Consider the following 20573-nt stretch of genomic DNA (forward strand, 5'->3'; position numbering starts at 1 on the left):
ATTGGGTTTAATTGTTTACTGTGCCCATAAACTTGCATTTACTATCCAGCAAAGATTTATATCACACCCTAATGGTCAAACATTAGATTATGCATATATTATATCGTAAAATGGTCTGCCTTGGTGACCAGTCGGGGCAGATGGCCGACCCTCCCTCATTCTGCGTGTGTTGGAAGTTCATTTCCTATTAAAAGGGAGTTCTTCTTCCTCACTGTCACCGAGTGCTTGCTCATAGGGGGCTGTCTGATATTGGGGGTTTCACTCAGTGTTGTAACAATTTGTAGATTTAGAATAATCAAAAGATTTTTGAAACAACACTTTTGGCTGTGCCCAAGCGTGTGCCACAGCCGATAGATGTGCAAAAGTTGTTGCCATGGCACAGAGTTCACACCAGATGTCTTTACTGACACAACCCTCCCATTTTTCCAGGCTTGGGACCAGCACATATCCTGAGTACACTGACTGGAGACTGAGTTTGTGTTTCCACCCTCTCAAATTTTTTAACCACTACACCACGGAGCCACTTGTTGTAAAAATAACCTGTTATGGGGAAATTCACATTTATGAAGTTACATACATTTATATAGTTCTTCGTGTGATATGTTATAATACAGCTGTCCAATATGTGGACCTTTGCTGTTTTTATCTTGGTCAGCCTTCTTGGACAGACAAACCGTAGCCTGGCCTCATAACAACAGGCCACAGTTTCAGGGTCACAAATCTGCGCTACATGTGGCTTTTTTTTTTTTTTTTTACCCATCTCCAATGGCTTCCTCTTCCTTTAAAAACACTATATAAATGTGATCAGTGGATATTTATTTTTGGAACTTTATTCAGCACTAGTGTAAGGAACCCTTCATATTCTATGACTGTAAAAATGTGCAGCCTGTTTGCTGAATTCTCAAGCCTTGGGTCTTCTCAGCTAACAATTCTAACTAAGTATGTGGACAAATTTGGTTTCTTTCACTTCCAACAAGGTTAATCTACATCTGTACTTTAGTCAAAATTACATCAAAACTGGCAATTAAAAAAAAAAAAAAAATTCTGTTGTAAAAGTAGCTTATGTCAAAAATTTCTGTATTTGTAAAATCACAAGTAGGGCTCAAAGCGGTCGGCAGAGCATATTACTGGTTATTTTGTACCAAAATTATTCAGTTTATTTGGTAATAAAGAAGATAGGAATACATTTTAATCATTTACACCTATTAGTAACATGGATACAGGGTAATTTATATGTAATAGGCTTTATTATAGGGCTCAAGTGTGTTTTTGTTGTTGTTTTGTTTTTGGGTTTGTTTGTTTTTTACAAACAAAATAGGGTAAAATTTGCTCTTTTGAGAGTAAAGCTTATCGACCCCAACTATATTTTTCAAAATTAAACGATCATGTCTGTGCTTCACTTTGGAGAGACTCTTATTTTTGAAAGAAGCAACCCCATGCGTCAATTCCGGCTGTCGAATAACATCAACCAGGAGCTGCGCCTGTGAGCTAACGCTTCATCTATTGTCAGTGTATTTTCCTGGGCACACACAGAGAAAAAGCATGTCAGATACGGTAAGAAATGCGCTCCTAAGGCTCTGTGTTGTTTTGTCACCAGCAGAAAACGGGGAAAGGCTGCTTGGTCTTTATTTATGCCCGCTGGCTCGTATCGATTTATCTAATATGCTAGCTCTTAGCTCGTGTAGCTTCGGGCCTGAATTCACAGCTTTTTTAGCAGCTAGCGGCTAGCGGCTAGCTCTGGTTTCTTATTTAAAGTTCTGCTGTGGAGCAACGGTTGTTGGCAGTAATACGAAACAGAAACTGTTACAAAACAGAGTGACATGGTTTTCCAAAGCAGTGACACTCGGGTGTCGAGTCGCGCTGGAATTAAATAAATATTTATATATATGAGTGTGTGTGTGTCGTGCTTGGAGGTGTTTTGTTTATTTACGGTTTGTTTGTTTATTTTTAGGAGACAAAACCATCCAGCCAAGACGGAGGGGATAAAAAAGACGGAGAGTACATCAAATTAAAAGTGATTGGTCAGGTGTGTATATGTTAGATGATATTAATGATGCTTTCTTACATATTTTTAGCGTTATTTTGTTACATTTTATTTTTGTACCAGTGTCATTGTAGAGTTAGCTCCAGGGAAGAGTTAGAGACTGTTAGAGTAAAGGCTGTCACTTTACACTGTCTTATCAGACATAACCAGTTTGTTTTGTTATGAAAAACATTGACCAAACATTTGCATATTTGCATTTGTAGGATTCTTGGGGTGTATATTTATACTTTAATAGTAAATAAAGTGTACATAAACTGAAACTACAGATCCACAACCATAAATCTACTCAGTGGCTCTTTTAACAAAAATATAATATTTGGCTTTATCTTGATTGATGCTGCAATATCTCAAAGGTGGTGGTCCTTTAAGTTGGTTCCTTTACTACGAAGCAAGTTTGACACGCATGACTTTCTGTTTTATTCACTTACACTTAGAGCCTGACTGATTTATCAGCAAATTGAGGTTATCGGCTATTATTGGCTATTTATTATCTTTTGGCATTGGCGTGTTTAACGAGTGACTCACATTAATATTAGTGTTTATTCTGAATAGTAAACCGCTTCCACCTAACGTTAGGTAGTTAATCTGTGGTTTTGACCATATCAGTAATTAATTATGTATATAGTCAAACAGTTTAACATTGAGCACGTATAGAAGAGCTTTTTTTATATGAACTAGGGCTGCCACGATTAGTCGACTAGTCACGATTACGTCGACTATCAAAATCGTTGACGACTAATTTAATAGTCGACGCGTCGTTTGAAGCTTTGTAAGATCCCGAATAGGGCTGCCACGATTTGTCGACTAGTCACGATTACGTCGACTATCAAAATCGTCGACGACTGATTTAATAGTCGACGTGTCGTTTGAAGCTTTGTAAGATCGCAAAAGACGCAGGAATAATAGCAGGATTTAAGAGTGTAATAACGGACTGAAACAGAAGATGGCAGCACAGCATGTACAAGGATGCCAGCTGCCGTTAAACCCCGAAGAAGAAGAAGCAGCTGTGTCCCAGAATTCATAGCGCGGCCCAGCTTAGTTTCCAACAATGGCGGTAGCTAGTTAGTTTTAATATTACTCTTATTATTCTTTCTGGGTCACAAAATAAACGTTTAACATATTTTCAGGCGAGAATATAGCTGTGTAAACCTCAAATATCTGCTCAGTTTATCAGGACACCACATATTTTCAAAAGCGCTCCGACGTTTTCGGAGACGTCTGTTACCCACTAGCGCGATAGCTAGCCGGGGGCTAGGTCACTAGCGCCGTGAGAACACCGGACTCCCGGCAAATTGTTTTCAAACCCACCGCCGTCTTTCGCGACTCAGGTTAAATATATATGAGTCACTTAGATAAATTAAAAATGTTATTGTTTGGCTTTTTTTTAGTATTTTATTTGTTCCTGAGTAAATCGGTTTGGCTGAGATTAAAGTTATAGTTTTTACACAGCTGAATAAACGTCAAGCAGACAGCTGATTATCAGAAGTGTGAGATGCTGGAGAATATACTCCGGTGTCCTGTTATATTTTAGATAGCAAGGAGTTTATTAAACTTTACCGAAACAATCTGCAAATTTCATTAAAATTGAATAAACTATCATCTTGTCTTTATTTTTAGTTAGCACCTTAAAAGCTTAAAGCTGTAAGCTAATGATAGTTATATAAGAGCAGATGCTGCTGGTGCAATAAGCTGTAGTTTTACGTCCAGTGGATGATGATCTGATTAGTCGACTAATCGCATAAATAATCGGTGACTAGTCGACTATCAAAATAATCGTTTGTGGCAGCCCTAATCCCGAAAGACGCAAGAATAAGTAGTAGAATTTAAAAGTGTAATAAGGGACTGAAACAGAAGATGACAGCACTGCATGCACAAGGATGCCAGCTGCCGTTAAACCCCGAAGAAGAAGAAGCAGTGTCCGGTATCGTAGCTGTGTCCAAATTCAGGAACCGCATCCTCCTGAGGCTGCATTTCTAGGCCGATTACGTTACAGCGACACAAATTCGAAGACTCCGACATATGCGGCCGATAAATGCGCCCTGCTTTTCCTCAGATTTGAAGGATGGGTCGCTTCGTGGCCCAGCCTATCCCAGAATTCATAGCGCGGCCCTGCTCAGTTTCCAAAAATGGCTAGTTAGTTTTAATCTTACTCTTATTATTCTTTCTGGGTCACAAAATAAACGTTTAACATATTTTCAGGCGAGAATGTAGCTGTGTAAACTTCAAATATCTGCTCAGTTTATCAAGACACCACATATTTTTAAAAGCACTCCAACGTTTTCGGAGACGTCTGTTACCCACTAGCTCGATAGCTAGCTGGGGTTCAAGGCTCACTAGAGCCGTGAGAACACCGGACTCTCGGCAAATCGTTTTCAAACCCACCGCCGTCTTTCGCTACTCCGGTTAAACATATATAAGTGACTTAGATAACTTAAAAATGTTATTGTTTGGCTTTTTTAGTATTTTATTTGTTCCTGAGTGAATCGGTTTGGCTCAGATTAAAGTTATTGTTTTCACACAGCTGAATAAGCGTCAAGCAGAAAACTGATTATCGGAAGTGTGAGATGCTTGAGAATTTACTCCGGTGTCCTGTTATATTTTAGATAGCAAGGAGCAGACGGCTGAGTTTATTAAACTTCACCTAAACAATCTGCAAATTTCATTAAAATGTAATAAACTATCATCTTGTCTTTATTTTTAGTTAGCACATACCTTAAACACTTAAAGCTGTAAGCTAATGATAGTTATATAAGAGCAGATGCTGCTGGTGCAATAAGCTGTATGTTTTACGTCCAGTGGATGCAGAATCTGAGTAGTCGACTAATCGCAAAAATAATCGGTGACTAGTCAACTATCAAAATAATCTTTTGTGGCAGCCCTAATATGAACAAATATTTCCTGGGTCATTATTTTAATTTGCTGTGGGACAAGACAGCAGGGTGATATTCACAGGTGGGCAGGCTTGAGCAGGTGAAGTACTGGAGCCTAGAACAGGAGGTTTGCCCAAGTTATTAAAATAGCCGTTGACCAACTAACTAATCAAAGAAAAATTTGTAGATTAGTCATCTACCAAAATAGTCCTTTAGTTGCAGCCCTACGATATACAATTGTATGTCACAAACGTCAGGGAAATCTGTTTATGTGTTGTGTTTCTGAAGGGGAAAACAGACTTTGAGTTGATAAAACCAGAGCTGTGATAAATAATTGAAGCTATGCTTTTTCTTAGATAGTCAGCGCTTGCACACAGAAAGTGCTTGAGATGAGAACAAAACAAAACGTGACTTTCCTGAAAAAGTTATATGGTAACACATGGCATTTGGTTGCTGAGGAAGTTGTGGGAGTGATGGTGCTGAAAAAGAAAACGGCAAGTTGAGAGATTTGAGACATTTAGCGTGTGTGTAGTGAACCGTTAGTGTGTAGTGTCGTCGTTTTTGTTTGTTTTGCTTTGTGTGGCATTAACAAAACAAAAAAGACCACTGAATGTCACAGATGCTGGCCACAAAGCCACCAAAGACGGTCTGCCATGCACCTTCAGATATGACCCCTCACAGTAACCCCTCCCCTGCTCCATATATGCATGAGGCAAACTTCTGAAATTGACCATATATGTAGGACAGTCCAGTATGTCTGGAATGGTGAGTGTGCGCTGCTTTGTTTGGCTGCTGTATTGCTGTGCAGTATATTTTTAAGATCCTATTCAGTTTGGGTTTTTTTTTTTTTACTGTGAATGTTTATATAGACAGATTTTTCCTCTATTCTTACATGTAAATATCCTTCTTTTTTAAATGCTTTATACCTTACAGTCTCATGGTGAGTAAATGCCCCTAAATTTCATTCTGATGTGTGCAAACTGGTCTATGTTCTGAATGACAAGAAAGTAGCTATTCTGTTCTGTGAAGCCTTCATAAAAGGTTACAGCCGTGCAAACTGTGCGTCGCTTTAATTCTGAAATTTAAAGGAATTCAGTCGGAGACGCAGAGAATCTGTAGATGTCTTTGTTAGGTCGTAATGCTGCTAAATCTGCTCTACACTGGTGGATTTGCAGTTAATGGCATGGATTAGAAAACTGAGCGGTTATATTGGGAGGTTGCTGCTCACCAAGTTCTGTTCAATCAGTACAGATAATTTAACTTTGGCCTGGCAACAAAGCAGAGATTTCCTCCTTTATTATGTTACTGGAGACAGTCAGATGTGAACATACTCAGTAGTCTTGAGTATCAGAGCTCTAATGTGTAGCTAATAAGCTGACTTAAAGCACACTGGGTGGGAAAATGGATATATTTATTCATAAAGTAACTCATGAACTCACTAATTAAAGAAAAGATCTCAGTGATAAAGTCTCTGATTGGAGTGGACGGTGCTCAGTTGATCCATTTTGTGAGGAGGAAGCGTGAAATGACACAATGAACAGTCCCTTTCATGTTAACATGCGAGGAGGGTGAAGCAGAAAGCCTGAGTTAATGGAGAAAGATGATAAGTGCCTTGACACCCATTATCTCTGGAAGAGCTTTTAGGCTTTGTCAAGCCGGCTAACACAAAGAAAGCTTGGATATGTATCCTCGTAATTTCACTTCATTGGATTCGCATCTCTGCTGTCAACCGTGATGTTTTCTGGGTGGAAAGAGCCGCACGTATAGGTGCGTTTAACTCACCCTGAGGAAGGTCATCCTCTTCTCTTTCACAGTGGATTTTAATAACCACACAGTTTCCTACAGCAGCTAATCATCTGTTTGTTTTAGCTCAGATTTTTTCCAGGCTTGATAAATCCCATGAATCCTCCTCACAAAAATGTTTAGCCACTCAGTGAGCACATCATTTTCCACATTTGTATTTTTTGCTTTGAAATTAGTTTCAATTGGTTTCCATAGTGTGTTTTATTTTTTGCTGCTTAGTTTTGTCTGACAATGTTCAGTTATTTTAGTTATTTTTTTAAGTTTCACTACTAGCTCTAACAACTATAAAGTAGGAATGATTGGCACTTAATGGATTACAACATAAACAACCACAGTGAGTCATCTTTCCTTCTCAGTCCTTTGACCCTAATGGCTAAAGACATTTCCTCTATATTTTTACACTCTGTCTCTGTTTGTAAAAGTGTGGTTTTTTTTTTAGCTTTCAGCATATTGAAAACTTTGTGTTCAGGCTGCTGAGATCTGATCAGTCTATTTAAGGGCTAGGCTTGATGCTGTACACCATAATGACAGTAACTGTGAAATCGAACATCTTAAATAATGATGGAATTATTCTTTTTCTATAGTTTTAAACTTCCTCCACCTTGCCTTTAATGTATTATGAGTATAATGTATTTGCCAAAATGAGACAAAATGCACAATAAGACAAAGTGGGGTTTTTTTCCCAACAGTGTCTTTATTTATTTTCGAACATAACACCTGTACACAACCACTAAAACATAACAAAACAAGTAGCTAAACCAGGGCTCGCAAAATCGCTAGCCCGACGTCCCGGGGCTAGCGATTTTTCCAGTCGGGCTACCAAAATCTAACTCAGCCCTGCTCGTTGGGCTATCATAGGAAGGAAAATAAATGTCTATGCTTTTGCATTCTTTCGCCAATGTAGCTGAGTAATTATGTCATTGGCATCGATGAGCCACTGTCAATATGTGACATATTGAAATTGCGTCTGAATTTGCGCTTGTTTTTTGCTTTCAATTTCATTTTGCAATCGCGCGAACGGTGTGTAGAGAGCAGCAGCACTGATTGGTGAGTGGCGATTAATTGTGCACCAATTCCTCTGACATCGTCTTATCACTCATTAGCTTACTATTCAAACATGACAAGTGAAATCTCCCGCAGCAAGCTTAAACATGTGAGAGGTTGAGTGCACAAAGAATCGCTGATCGTTATGTAAGTACGTGTGTAAAAGCAGCAGGATTTACGCTTTTATTTTAGTTCTGCTCAGCCAAATAAGACAGGTCAGGGTGAAGAAGGGGCAGCCAAAGAAAAGCCTACCGCAAAACGGAAAAGTTATGACAAATCAGACTGAGGCAAAAAGAAAGCGCAGCTTTTTTGGTTTCATGGACAAAAGAATTTCTGTGGCTGGAATATGACAAGCTAAATAACATGATGTTCTGCCAGGTGTGTTGTGAGTTTCATTTGATTTCTGAGTCGACAAGCGCCTTTGTTACTGGGACCAGTAATTTTAAGAAAGACCTCATCAGAACCCATGAGAAATGCAAGAAATGCATTATTTCCCAGTCTGCAGTATCTTTCCCAGAACAAACAGCAATTGTAAAAAAACATACTAAAAATAAACCAAGCACAACAAGAACTCCTGAAAAAGCTGTTTAGAACAGCGTGCTATGTTGCAAAGAGTGAACTACCACTGGCAAAATTTAGCAGTCTTTGCAAACTTCAAAAAGCAAATGGCCTAGATCTTGGTTCCACTTGTCTCTTACCCGTGACTTCAGTGGAAATTTCAAATTCAGGATCTGACACAGACTGATTCATGTTCTACACAGTTCTTACAAGTTCATAGAAATTTCTGTTCAATGAGAACCAAGTATTTGAGTTGATGGTTGTAATTTTTATACAGTTGTTGTGATTTGTATTTTAACAATTTTTTTGATTAATTTTTGTTTCCGTTTCAATATTATACATTAAAGTATAATATTGTAACGGAAACAAAACATAAAAAAATTGCTGTCTTTTTTTTTTCGAGCTACTTAAATTTATTTTGGGCTACCAAAAACTGAAGAATGCCTGCCCGAAGGGCTACCAGAGATTTTGAAATTTTGCGAGCCTTGTAAACTTACATACACAACTTACATATACTGCAATGGTACATATAACACCATGAAAGGGAAAAAAAAGGTGGGGGGGATAACTGTGTGGGACTCCCACCATACATTACTCACACTCGCAGGTATACGTTACACGTAAATTACAAAGTAGTCGTTCAATGCCAAGCAGTAAACATAATCCCAAATGGACTGCAGAGGGCCACTTATGAGTCATCCCCAAAGGCTCCCACCAAACGGGAAAGTCTTTATTTGCAAGAAAGTTTTTTTTGAAGATGCTGTCAAAGCTTCGTTGTTTACCCCTGATTGCGTAGGTGATCTTTTCTAAGGGCAGAGTTGATGTTAATTCTGAAATCCATTTACCCATCCTTGGTCTATCCACCTCTTTCCAAGCAATTGCAGGCATTCTCTTGGCCATCAGCAGCCTTATGTCTAAAAATAGCTGATGCTTCCTTGTTATGTTACAATTAGCTGGGTAAATACCCAGCAGAAAAAGTTTTGGTTCTAAATGTATTTTTATTTCTAATATTTCTTCAGTGCATTGTTTTACTTCTTCACAGAATTTTTCAAATTTCAGGACACTGCCACAAACATGGGAAAATCGTTCACTTTTCCTTGTCACATTTTATGCAAACATCTGGGATGGTACTGTAGAAAGCGTAAAGTATGCTTTAACCAGTTGTACTGCAAGAAATTTAAATGAGTGTTCACTGTTTGTGATTGTGCCTTGGCACAAGTCCTCTCACACTCTTCAATAGAGATGTTCTCCTGTAGGTCCTCTCTCCAGGACTCAAGCTTCTTTACTGACGTTTCTGGCGAGTTCATTATACACTTTAGAAGTCAAGCCCCTTCACCATCATTTCTTCGAGTGTTGATACGCCTGGAATGGACAAGGACTGGTTTGCTGTGTTCTAATAAAATCAGTTGTGAATATCTAAAGAACTGGCTGTGGGCTAAGTCATGCTCGGCAACAATTTCATCAAAGGACACAATAGACAAAGTTAAAGATAAATATTACTGTCACTGTCATGACCCAGGTCCTACGCCACACCAAAAACGGAAAGGACAATAGCGGGTGATTAATATGCGTGTTTAATTAAACCAGTTTCCAGACAAACGAATACAAGCTGATGCTTGTAAGAATAGTATGACTGCAAGGGGCTTAGAAGCTAGAAGCTAACTACACGAGTGGTTCAGGGAAACTCGGATAGTTTTTATTCCTATCTCTCCACAGACTCTGTTTGGCAGCGTTGGCACATCACCTTTCAAGTGAGCGAGTGCTGTACATTTCTATGTGATGTTGTGATATTTTTAGTCATAAAAATGTTTCCTGCCACAAATAGTTCAAATATGCCTCCCCTACTGCTGCCCAATGGATGGAAAAATGTATGTAAGTCTGTGTTTTTAAAACTTTGACTTGAGGCGTTGACTTGTGATTTCTGATGTTTCAGTATTCTAAATAGGTTGGGTGTCTTTGCACAAAATTAAAATAAGTCAAATATGTTACGAACCAGATTTTTCTTCAGATTGAATTTGTTCCTTCCTGTTAAAAGGGAGTTTTTCCTTCCCACTGTCGCCAAGTGCTTGTTGATTGTTGAGGTTTTTCTCTGTATTATTGTAGGGTGTTTACCTTACAATATAAAATGCCTTGAGACGACTGTTGTTGTGATTTGGTGCTACATAAATATGAATTGTAACAGAAACATCTGCTTTTAGGATTATTTGGGTAATTTTGGAATATCTGTCTTAGATAAAAGACACGACATCTTTCCAAACTGTTGCAACGTGACTCTCTGAGCTTCTGTACTGATATAATGAGGTTATCAGTGGTAAAAACTAACACGACTGCACAATTGTGGCTTCAACCCGGCTGTGGTGGAAACAGCACAACATCAAGAGGTGTGTGCCTGGCCCAAAGGAGCCCGGGGAGATGTTCCAGTCATGTCCTACCAGGAGGAGGCCCAAACCCAGGAGTCGCTGAAACGATTCTATCTCTCGACTGACCTGGTAACACCTCGGTGTTCCCTCTGATAAACTGGAGAAGGTGGCTGGGGAGAGGGACGGCTGTGGAATATTTTAAACTGTTTCAGACTCTCAAAACATTTTGATTTCTGAAATAACTGAAAAAAGAGATGAAAAATTTAACCCCGTATTAATTAGAAGTGGGAAATATTAATAAAGTCTCTTATCTTTGACACACCAGTGAACCAAGTCCTCTAAAACCTTTGAGACATTGTAGCAGAATTCATGCTAGGAAACGCTTTTACAATGAACAACACAAAGAAGTGTATGACACGGAGTCAAGCTATTAAGTGTTACAGTCCGCCTGCGCTGTGGAATCTGACTTGACACAATATAAAGTGAAGGTTATTGTCAGGCAAGCGGCGGTTCATAAACACAATAAAGTTCCTGGGATTGTGTTTCTTATCACTGCCTTGCTTGCCTCCACAGGACAGCAGTGAAATCCACTTTAAGGTGAAAATGACAACACATCTAAAGAAGCTGAAGGAGTCATACAGCCAGAGACAGGTAAATCAGTCACTCCCAGTTACTCAGTGACACAAGTTTGACTGCAGGCCACACACAGAGAGGGCTGAGAGCTCAGGAGTAAGTCACTTTAAAAAAAGAAACAAACATAAAAACCAACCTCTGTATGTTTGTGTTTTCCCTCCAGGGCGTCCCAGCGAGCACGCTAAGGTTTCTGTTTGAAGGACAGAGAATCGCAGACAACCAGACTCCCAAAGAGGTAACCTTTCATCTTCAGGCTTTACTGTCCTCTTAAGCTCTTCCCCACATTTATCCAGAGTCCCTCCTTTCTTTTTCTTTCTTTCTTTTTTTTACTAGTCAGTCTTGAGTGGCCATAAGAGAAACTGCAGTTTTTATCAATATGTGTTGCACTGATTATCTCGTCCTTATTTCCTTTTTGTTATTTCGTGCTTTTGTTTTGTATTGGGTCAAGAAGGGCATCCAACATAACGTTCTGCCAAATCAAACAAGCGGGGGTACCCAGTGTGATGACACCTTCTGGAAAGGGAGTAGTAACTATTTATAAAGTGCTGTTAATCTCAAACGACCAAGATATTTCAGCAAATAAAATACAGTTTGTCGCTGTGAGTGCATGGCCCTCATATCATCCTCATGAAGTCTGTTTCTGATTGTTGGTCAGAAACAAGGCTGGACTGGGTCAAAAAATCGGCCCGGGCATTTTGACTAGAGACCGGCCCACCAGGATAAAGATTGAAAATGTGACGTCATTCAGGGGTAAAACCGCAAAGGATTCTGGGAACTTGTGGCAAGAGGTACTAGCGCACGCAGGCTTTCAATTGAACTCAGTTACACAGCGATAAAAAGAAACACAAAAAATGGCAAGAAGCTGTTGTATTATTAACTGCAATAGCCGGTCGCATGACAGCCACGGGAAGCCAACGGGTAAAGAGATCGTTTTTTTTTGTTTTGTTTTTTTTGTTTGTTTTTTTATCGGATTACGTCGTTGAAGAGAATTTTTTTTTTTAAGCCATGTTTCCGAAGTAAGAGCCGACGGATGGTCTGGATATACCAAATATAACGTCTCAGAACACTCCAGCTCACAGGTTAGTCTGCTCCAAGCATTTCCACAAAGGTCAGAGTTTTGTAGTAGTTAATACGTCATTTTTCTTAACATAATTGGTGATATAGGTTACAAGCAAGTCTGGCGCTGAACAGAAATTGTCGCTCCTTTATTTATTGTGCATAAATAGTGAATTGTCCTGACACAATATTGTGTTTCGCTTCTGTTATTATGGTACATTGACAAAAACATATACTTTTATTCACAGGATAAAACAGGTTTTTTGTATCACTAATTGCCCAGTACGATTACAGCATACAGTATTATTGTCACTGCTACATTTCTGTAATGCTACCAGAAATTATTTCCACTAATTAATTACCGTTGAGCTCAAAGGTTATATTAATAAACGGTTAACGAATGTGTATTTATGACAACGATTTGTGAGACTGGTAAACTTACCTTTGTTCGTACGATGGTCTTTCGTTCTACACGGTGCGTTTCAAGGTCCTGTACCCATCCGTCGGTAAACTGTACCTGGGCTTGTTGCAGTGACCTGAAGTTACTGAACTTCATGAGTGTATGCACTCACTCCAAGAACCGTATAATTATAAATCTGAGCGTGGTGAAAGTTGGGCAGCACACTAACGTCTTTTGTCCACTCTGTGTGCTCGTAAGGGTCTGACCCTTTCACTCCTTTGATTTTTTCCTCGTATCTTTTCTTTGTCTTTCTTAGTCGAGTCTGTCTTTGTACGGACCGGCATTGTTCTCCTTTTGTTTTGTACATTCCTTTTTTGTGCGGCAAAGAAAAAACAAGAAGGTATTGGAACCGGAGAATGAACGTTTTGCGTTGCTGCAAATGCTTGCATTTGATGCGGTACTTGGATTGTTTTGCCACGAGTTCCCGGCATGCAATGCGCAAAAATCACGTGATTGCTAAACAAGGGGGAGGCCCGATGGCCAGTCCAGCTATGGTCAGAAACATGCTCACTAACAGCTCGCTGGAGGTTGTCTTGCTGCTGGACCTTTGCTTGTGTGACAGCCCATCCCCTGATTATCTCCTCCACTCTTGAAAATGTGCTGTAAGGCATAACAAGCTGTTTTGTCTTGTCCTGGAAGAGCTGGATTACCTGATCATTCTGAATGGTCTGCAGGGCTCCAGCACTGCAGCAGTGACAAGGACACTAACACAAAGCTAAACTAGAGAGAAATCAGTCTGCTAAACAGTTCAATTAAATTAAAGCGGCTGAAATGGATTCTGGGTGGTTTCTGCTTCCTAACTGGACACACTGATATCCCTGAAGTTTAACTGACTTTGTGTTACACTGTGGAAAGTGTTTAAATTTGCAACCCTGTGAACGCTCCAGTTTTTTCCAGGTTCCTCTCATATCTTAAATCCATCTCATTATTTCCTATTTTTGTTTTTATTTGTTTTTTCCCTTGGAAACTTGTATAAAACTTGTTTGCATGGCCCTTAAACTTTATTATGAATACTTTAAGCACCTGTATGAATGATTTTTTTTTTTATGTTAGTCAAACATTCTGATGTATTAATGCAGCTATGCATTTATCCACTGCACTAACAGATTACATCAAGTAGAATAACATCAGGCATTAGCTCTGATAACCATGTTTGTAGGGTTGATGGACGTGTTGACAGATGAGGTCAGTTTGTTTGCAAATGACACTGTGACCTGTAGTGAGAGTAGGGAGCAGGTGGAAGAGAGCCCAGACAGGTGGAGGTGTGCTCTGGAAAGATGAGGGATTAAAATCAGTACAAGCAAGATAGAATATGTGTGTGTGAATTAGAGAAAGGGCCAAGTGGAAAAGTGAAGGTAGATGAGTTTAAATACCTGGGGTCTATCATCTAAATCAAAGGAGTGGGTGGGGCGAGTCTCAGGGAGAGGGTTCATGGACGTAGTGACGAAGGGGTTGGGGTTGGATGTGAGGCAGGATTTGGTGAGCTGCAAATAACAGGAAGTGAATTACTGTTGTACTAAAACGTGTCTCTGTGCTGTGTGTTAATGCCAGCTGGGAATGGAGGACGAGGACGTCATCGAGGTGTATCAAGAACAGACTGGCGGACTTTGGAACAATTAAACCTCCCACATTTCTAAAGCCTTTTATTTCTTCCTCCTCTTTTACTTATTTTGTATTTTATTTTGTATGTATGTACGTATTTTTGTTCAGTTTCAAACCATCTGGATCAAAACGGACTCAATTAGGGCTTCCATGTGTGTGTGGGCAGGCAGGCGAACAGGCCGAGGACATGGACCACCGGTTCTCTGAAGTGCAGGGATGAATTCAGCCCACATTTACCAAGAAAAACGTTCTTTTTCCTGCCTGTTTTTAATCATCCATGTAGTTATTTCAGAAGAAATAAATGATCCTATAATAAGCAGCTGCAGTAAAAGGATTAGTTCACCCAGAATAAAAAGGTTTGCTCTGTTTCAGTTCAACCCTCGAGTTTCAGGTTTCCTTGTTAATCTCTATTTTCAGTACCCGCTGTTTTTTGTTCTGGGCCGATGACTGTATGGGATTTGATAGTTTGAAAGTTTGAGTTGATCTTCTTCTTTTGAATGTGCCCCACCTCTTTACCAAGATAGATTAAATATAACTCCTCCTGACAATAAAAGGTTGGAGCAAGCTGTCAAGTTTAGCAGGTCGGTTTGTTTCTGATCGTGCTAAAAATGCCCAATTTGAGGTCTTCTGCTATTTGCCTTCTATAACCCTGTAAACATGGATCTTTGGAGTAAAAAATTTGCCTATATATTTTATATTTGTACACTACACAGTACATACACAAGCAGTTTATTTGGGTTATATTGGAAAGGAAACTAAATATTAGGGTTGTAGCCACCATGGGATCACCTGTTTTTTGGAGTTTCAACATTTCATCTGCTGTTATGTTTTTCTTTTTGAGCCAGAAGTGGCCGTATTTGGTCGATGGGGTGGAGTACCATATCCTCAGTTTGGTTAGGAAGCTGAAACAGATATGCTGTATTAACACCTGGCATTAACATGCGACCCACATCTGGTTGCTGTCACTCACAACAGCTCAAGTTATGATTGAACTATAATCATGATCATTTAATACAGTATCTCATCTATTTGTTTAACTTTTAAGACAAATCTTACCGGTATCTATTTTTTTGTTAAAACAGTCAAATTCAAAAAATGCAGAATTTGGTTTTCATCAGCAGGGGCAGCGTTTTATTTCTTTTTAGTCCTATCACCATTTCCTCAGGGGCTTTCTCTGTTAAGAAAAATGTTTTCTTAATAATTTGTCTGACTAAACAAAGGCCACACTGACTCACTGCACCCATATTGTGGTAGAAACTGGTATAACGTCAAAGTACAGCTCAGCCCTAGTTCAGCCTGAGTTGACATCTCATAAACACAACACGTAGGACTTGTTTCTTTACATTCTGAGGGAGCTTGTGGGTAATTTTAAACACAATAATTTCACTTAACCACCTTTAAAGGGAAATTATGAGGCTTATGAAGCAGGCCACATGTTTTGGGGATCTTTCACTGTATGGAAAACAGACATGATGTTCAGCATCTGTTGGATGATTCTGTACGTGTGAAGCACCTGAGAAACCCACAAAAACCCTATTTTGGAGAAACAGGTGGTTGCTTAAAAAGAATTTCTTTTACATTCTTTTGATCCTGGTCGTCATGTTTATTAGAAGCCATAATTCTGGATTAATTTGACAGCTGTACAGACCTCCCATTTGTGGCGCTATACTTTCGTAGCACCCCTTGTATTAAAATGATTTATATTTTATGTCCAGTACATACAAATTAATGAGGCTGGGACAGCCATCTTTTCGTCAGCTTGCTTGAGCTGCGGTAGAGCCATTAAATATTTGTCCTTTTCGATTGTAGCTGAGATTAAAAGTGAGCTCACCTGTCGATGCCCGGTGTAAGCGTGGTGATAGTCAGGGATTTCTGGATGAACTCTTCCTTTTAAGCTTTCATTTTCATGTTTGGGGAGAAAAGAAACAGGTTAGACGTTTCATTCCACCTGTTTTGTGTGACATTCAGGGCTCATAAACAGCTGGATTAGTGGACAGTCCATCATAAGAAGTGGACAACATAAGAGTTTATGTTGATCATCCTCCGTGTGCCATGTTTCTTAAACTGCACCATATTGTAAGATGATAATAACCAACCTGAAATGAAACTACTTCAGATTTGAACCCATTTTTAAAGGACTTGCTCTTTACGTGTATATGTTGTATTCAGTATTAGTGTGTGTGAATGATATGCCATGTATATCTCCAGTGTCTTTATTTTAATATGTTTGAGGGTTTCATTCCGTAATTATGTATGAAAATATAAACCTGTTATAGACACGTTTCAATCGCTGACAGTCACAGAGATTTTTGAAGTCCTCTGGCAGTTTTGTGCAAAGAAAGGTCTTCTGCTGTGGTGTTGGCGCGTGTTTTTAAAGCTTTGCTTTCCTGGTTTTGGAGTGAAACTCTTAATCTGTGTACTGTATGAAGTTCCTCCAGAAGGTAAACGCAGCCCCAGAGCTCTGGCTCACATTTAAATCAGGTTAAAGCAGCACCTCAGAGTTCATAGCAGGAAAAACAACGTTAAATAAAGTAATGATCAGTGGCTGTCATTTCCCAGAGGTGTGTGCATAAAAAAAAAAAAAAAAAAAAAAAAAAAAAATAGGTAGATAAGATTTTCTCAACCTGGCCGGCTGTTTGAAATTTGTCCTTTTTGTGCATTGGTGATATATCTGCTCCACCCAAACTCCACCCAGACGTACAGGGCTGTTATTTGAGCCATAACGCCGATCTCGGTGAGGTGAAGGGACTGTCCGCCACTCGAGGAACATTGATACAGATGGTTTGAAATTCTGGAGATGAGCTTTTGGCTTTTTTTGAATAAAATATTTAAAAACAAAACTTAGGTGTGTTGCATGTTTTTGTGTGTGTGTGTGCGTGCGTGCCTGCTTTATGCACTTGTTGTAGTCCAATAATTTAAAGTGGTCCTGTTATGCTTTTCGTATAATATTTGTCCTGTTCCAGATGTTCATACTGAGCAGTGGATCACTGAACTCACTACATCCTTTAAGAGCCAGACACAAATTGAGCGAGCCCATTAGGAAACCCATTATGTCACAAATAGGCTGTGTGACTGGGTGCTTGATTTTATGGCAACAGTTCTTAATAACAAATAGGTGAATCTCAATACTTTTGTCCAGAAAACACATTTGTTTTCATCAGTTTGTGCAGCTACACTATCAAATTAAATGTAAAACTTACCACAATTAATAAGTAATTTTGCATTTTTCTTAATTTTATATTTCATTGTAATAATGAGGTTAAAATTTAATATTTTTATTTATACGCTTGAATTTTATTTTTATACTTTTACATTTTATAATTAAAAGATATAGTTTTTAGTTTAGAATTTTTGGTTGTATGAATATCTTTTTTAAAATAATTGAGTTTTGTAAACTTGGATTTTTTTTTTTTTTAATTTTCTTTTATATTTATAATTTACACTTTTAAAATAGTTTGCATTTTGCATCATGCTTACATGATATTTGTATTTATTGTAATTTAGCATTTTGTTTTTAGACTTTTTAATTTTAGGAATTTTTAAATTTTATTTTCTGCTTTAAATTTTTATAATTGCCATTTTCTTTATATCTTTAGTAAAAATATCTAAAATAGTATGCCATATTTTTTTTATATTCTTGCATTTCATTTTTTTTTATAGTTTTCTATTTTAGTTTTTTACTTATTTATTATTTATAAAAAAAAATATTGCATTTTATCATGTACTTTATCATTTCCCAATTTTTTAAAAACATTTTATATTGTTTATTGTTGTAATTTACCATGTACTGTACCAATGTTCTTTGTTTTAAGAATAAAATTAGGAACAAAAGCTTACATGACGAAAGCATGAAGGGAAGTAGAAAAGGTCAGATACTGACTGAGCAGAAGGAAACCAGTAAAAATCATTTGTATTTACAGTCAAGAATAAAATATTAAGAGGGTTAAATAGCAAACAGTTTTAGACCTTTGAAGAGCAGTGGTGGGAATTTTCCCGTTTGAGACAAAACAACCACATTCATCCACAGCACAGCTTACAGATGGGACACTTAGTGCCTTTCTTGTGACTCATGTTTGTGTTTAATTTATTGAGCTGTTTTCAGAAATCTGCAGATTAAAGGTATCGCTGTACACACAGACCCCCGTCACAGTATTCTCACTTTCACATTTACTTCAGTCGAGGTGCAATAAAACATTGAAAATGTGACGTAATCTGAAAAGGAAGTGTAATAAAATAATTTCAGCACACAATAATTTATTCAGTACACTGTGTAACATTTACATTCAGCTATTTAGCAGATGAGCGTTATTAACGCATCAATGCAGTTTTTAAAGTAGCTTAACAGCTTTTGTCTATAAGGGGGATTTTTTGGCTCCAATTTTAAACCATAAGTTAAAGAGTTGTCTGTTTTGTAAGAAACATGTTATCTTCATTTTCCTGCTTCTCAGGCATATGAAGGTGAGGGTGTTATGGGTGTTTGCTGTCAGCAGATGAGTCATCCTCCTTGAGATTATAAAACTAGATGAGTCACTGTAAACATTTGAGGAGTTAAAAGGAAGAAACGAGTGTAAAGTCTGTGCAAAAACCTTTTTTTTTTTTTGTCCATTTTATCACACACAAACTCCTCACAAGTGTTCCTGAAACTCAAATGTGGGGTTATCTTCCCCCCGGGTGTCATTTTCCTGGTGCACCTGCTCTCTCAAAGGCCTCTTTGGTAATCGGTATGTGCAGAAAATAATCCCAGAGACAATCATCAGGACCGATCCTGCCATCCCGACACCAATGCCGCCTCCCACGTGCTGAGATTCAGGTGCTGGGGGGAGTTTAAACTCGGGCGGGAACTCGATGGTCTGATTGGTCACCACAGCGCTCAGATTCCAGAGGAGAGGCACGAGCGATATCGCAGCAGCGAGGAGGCACAGCACTCCCGTGAGGATGAAGCCGCGGCGGACCGTAGAGTTCTTACCTATCCCAAAGTAGACGATCCTCATGGAGTAAACACCACTAGCGTTCCCACAAACCCCCACCAGCAGAGACAGGAGCATGAGGACCTGACCTGCAGCAATCTCAGGTGGCGTGAAGGAATCGGTGAGCATGATGTACCTGCAGTACATAACCTTGAAGCCCTCGCTCACCACGGTGTGGCTGGCGAAGCAGACCCTCCAGAGTCCGATCCATGCCACACCGGAGGTGATCACCGCCCTGTCCGATACCTGCCACACCCTCCACTGGATCAGTCCAAGAGCCACGCCGGTGAGCATCCATCCCAAACAGGCCAGCCCGAGAGCACCAAACTGGGCGTGGCCTGTGTGAGCCAGGTAGGTCATAGCAGTGGATTTCCTGATCCTACTGAAGGTGTCAACAGGAGACCGAACACAGGTGGAAGGTGGGCGATGTCACCTCTGTCATGTTTTACTCTTCGGTGCTCCAGCACAGTCTTGCTGTTGTTCTGTTCTCGTCTCACAAGTTGTCAGTTTTTTCCCTCCTTCGTCTCCTGGGTTACCTCCTAAACAAGCACCTGCAGCTCCCTCTGAGAGGAAAGAAACACAGACACAGCTGTTAGTGAGCAGCAACAAAGCACCATCAACAAAGACTACAGGGCAGCATTTCAATTGGACTGTCTTCCTCTTCACCATCTCAGTGCAGACATACTTCCTATAAATACCATATGTACTTCCTTTTTAAGTAGCCTGTAGGTATTTTTATTTAGTATCTCTGTGAAAATTCTTCAAAGTTCTTAATATATTAGACTGTTAGTTTTGTATCCTTCACTTTTATTTTAAGAAAGATTTCCTGAAGTGTTAAATTGCCTGGACATATGTTGTTAGAAAAATGGGAAATGGACACAGAGATTTACCGAAACGTGCCCATGAATGCTTGTAAATACAGTATATAAGTTAAAAACAGAGTTTGTACAATTCTAACAAGCTTAAAAGTCATTATTTGGTGTGACCACCTTTATTCTTCAGCACAGTCTGTCTCTCTTAGGCAGCTTTCTTGCTATTTCTTTAAGTCGTCTTCAGGAATAGTTCTCCAGGCTTCTTGAAGGACATTCAAAGCTCTTCTTTGGATGTTTCTGCCTTTTGTTCTGTTCTCTGTCAACATGATGCCACACTGCTTCAATAATGTTGAGGTCCGGACTC

The 20573-nt window shown here is 39.1% G+C and overlaps 2 protein-coding genes across 2 annotated transcripts; one reads left to right on the plus strand and one right to left on the minus strand.

Annotated features, from left to right (window-relative positions):
• The first annotated feature begins 1446 nt into the window (after window positions 1-1446).
• On the plus strand, window positions 1447-17270 carry sumo1 (small ubiquitin like modifier 1). Its single transcript, XM_085397982.1, has 5 exons — window positions 1447-1554; window positions 1952-2026; window positions 11253-11330; window positions 11476-11547; window positions 14380-17270. The coding sequence occupies exons 1-5, from the start codon at window positions 1543-1545 to the stop codon at window positions 14446-14448; spliced, it is 306 nt and encodes a 101-aa protein (XP_085254108.1). The 5' UTR covers window positions 1447-1542; the 3' UTR covers window positions 14449-17270.
• A 1238-nt stretch (window positions 17271-18508) lies between these two features.
• Window positions 18509-20153, minus strand: LOC146642041 (claudin-34-like). The gene has a single exon (XM_085399176.1). The coding sequence runs from the start codon at window positions 19755-19757 to the stop codon at window positions 19056-19058; it is 702 nt and encodes a 233-aa protein (XP_085255302.1). The 5' UTR covers window positions 19758-20153; the 3' UTR covers window positions 18509-19055.
• Between the last annotated feature and the right edge of the window lie 420 nt (window positions 20154-20573).

This window comes from Rhamphochromis longiceps, linkage group LG23 (assembly GCF_057381845.1).
Source record: "Rhamphochromis longiceps isolate RC_006_pf linkage group LG23, R_longiceps_female_GT1.1, whole genome shotgun sequence".
NCBI classification, from domain to species: Eukaryota; Metazoa; Chordata; class Actinopteri; order Cichliformes; family Cichlidae; genus Rhamphochromis; species Rhamphochromis longiceps.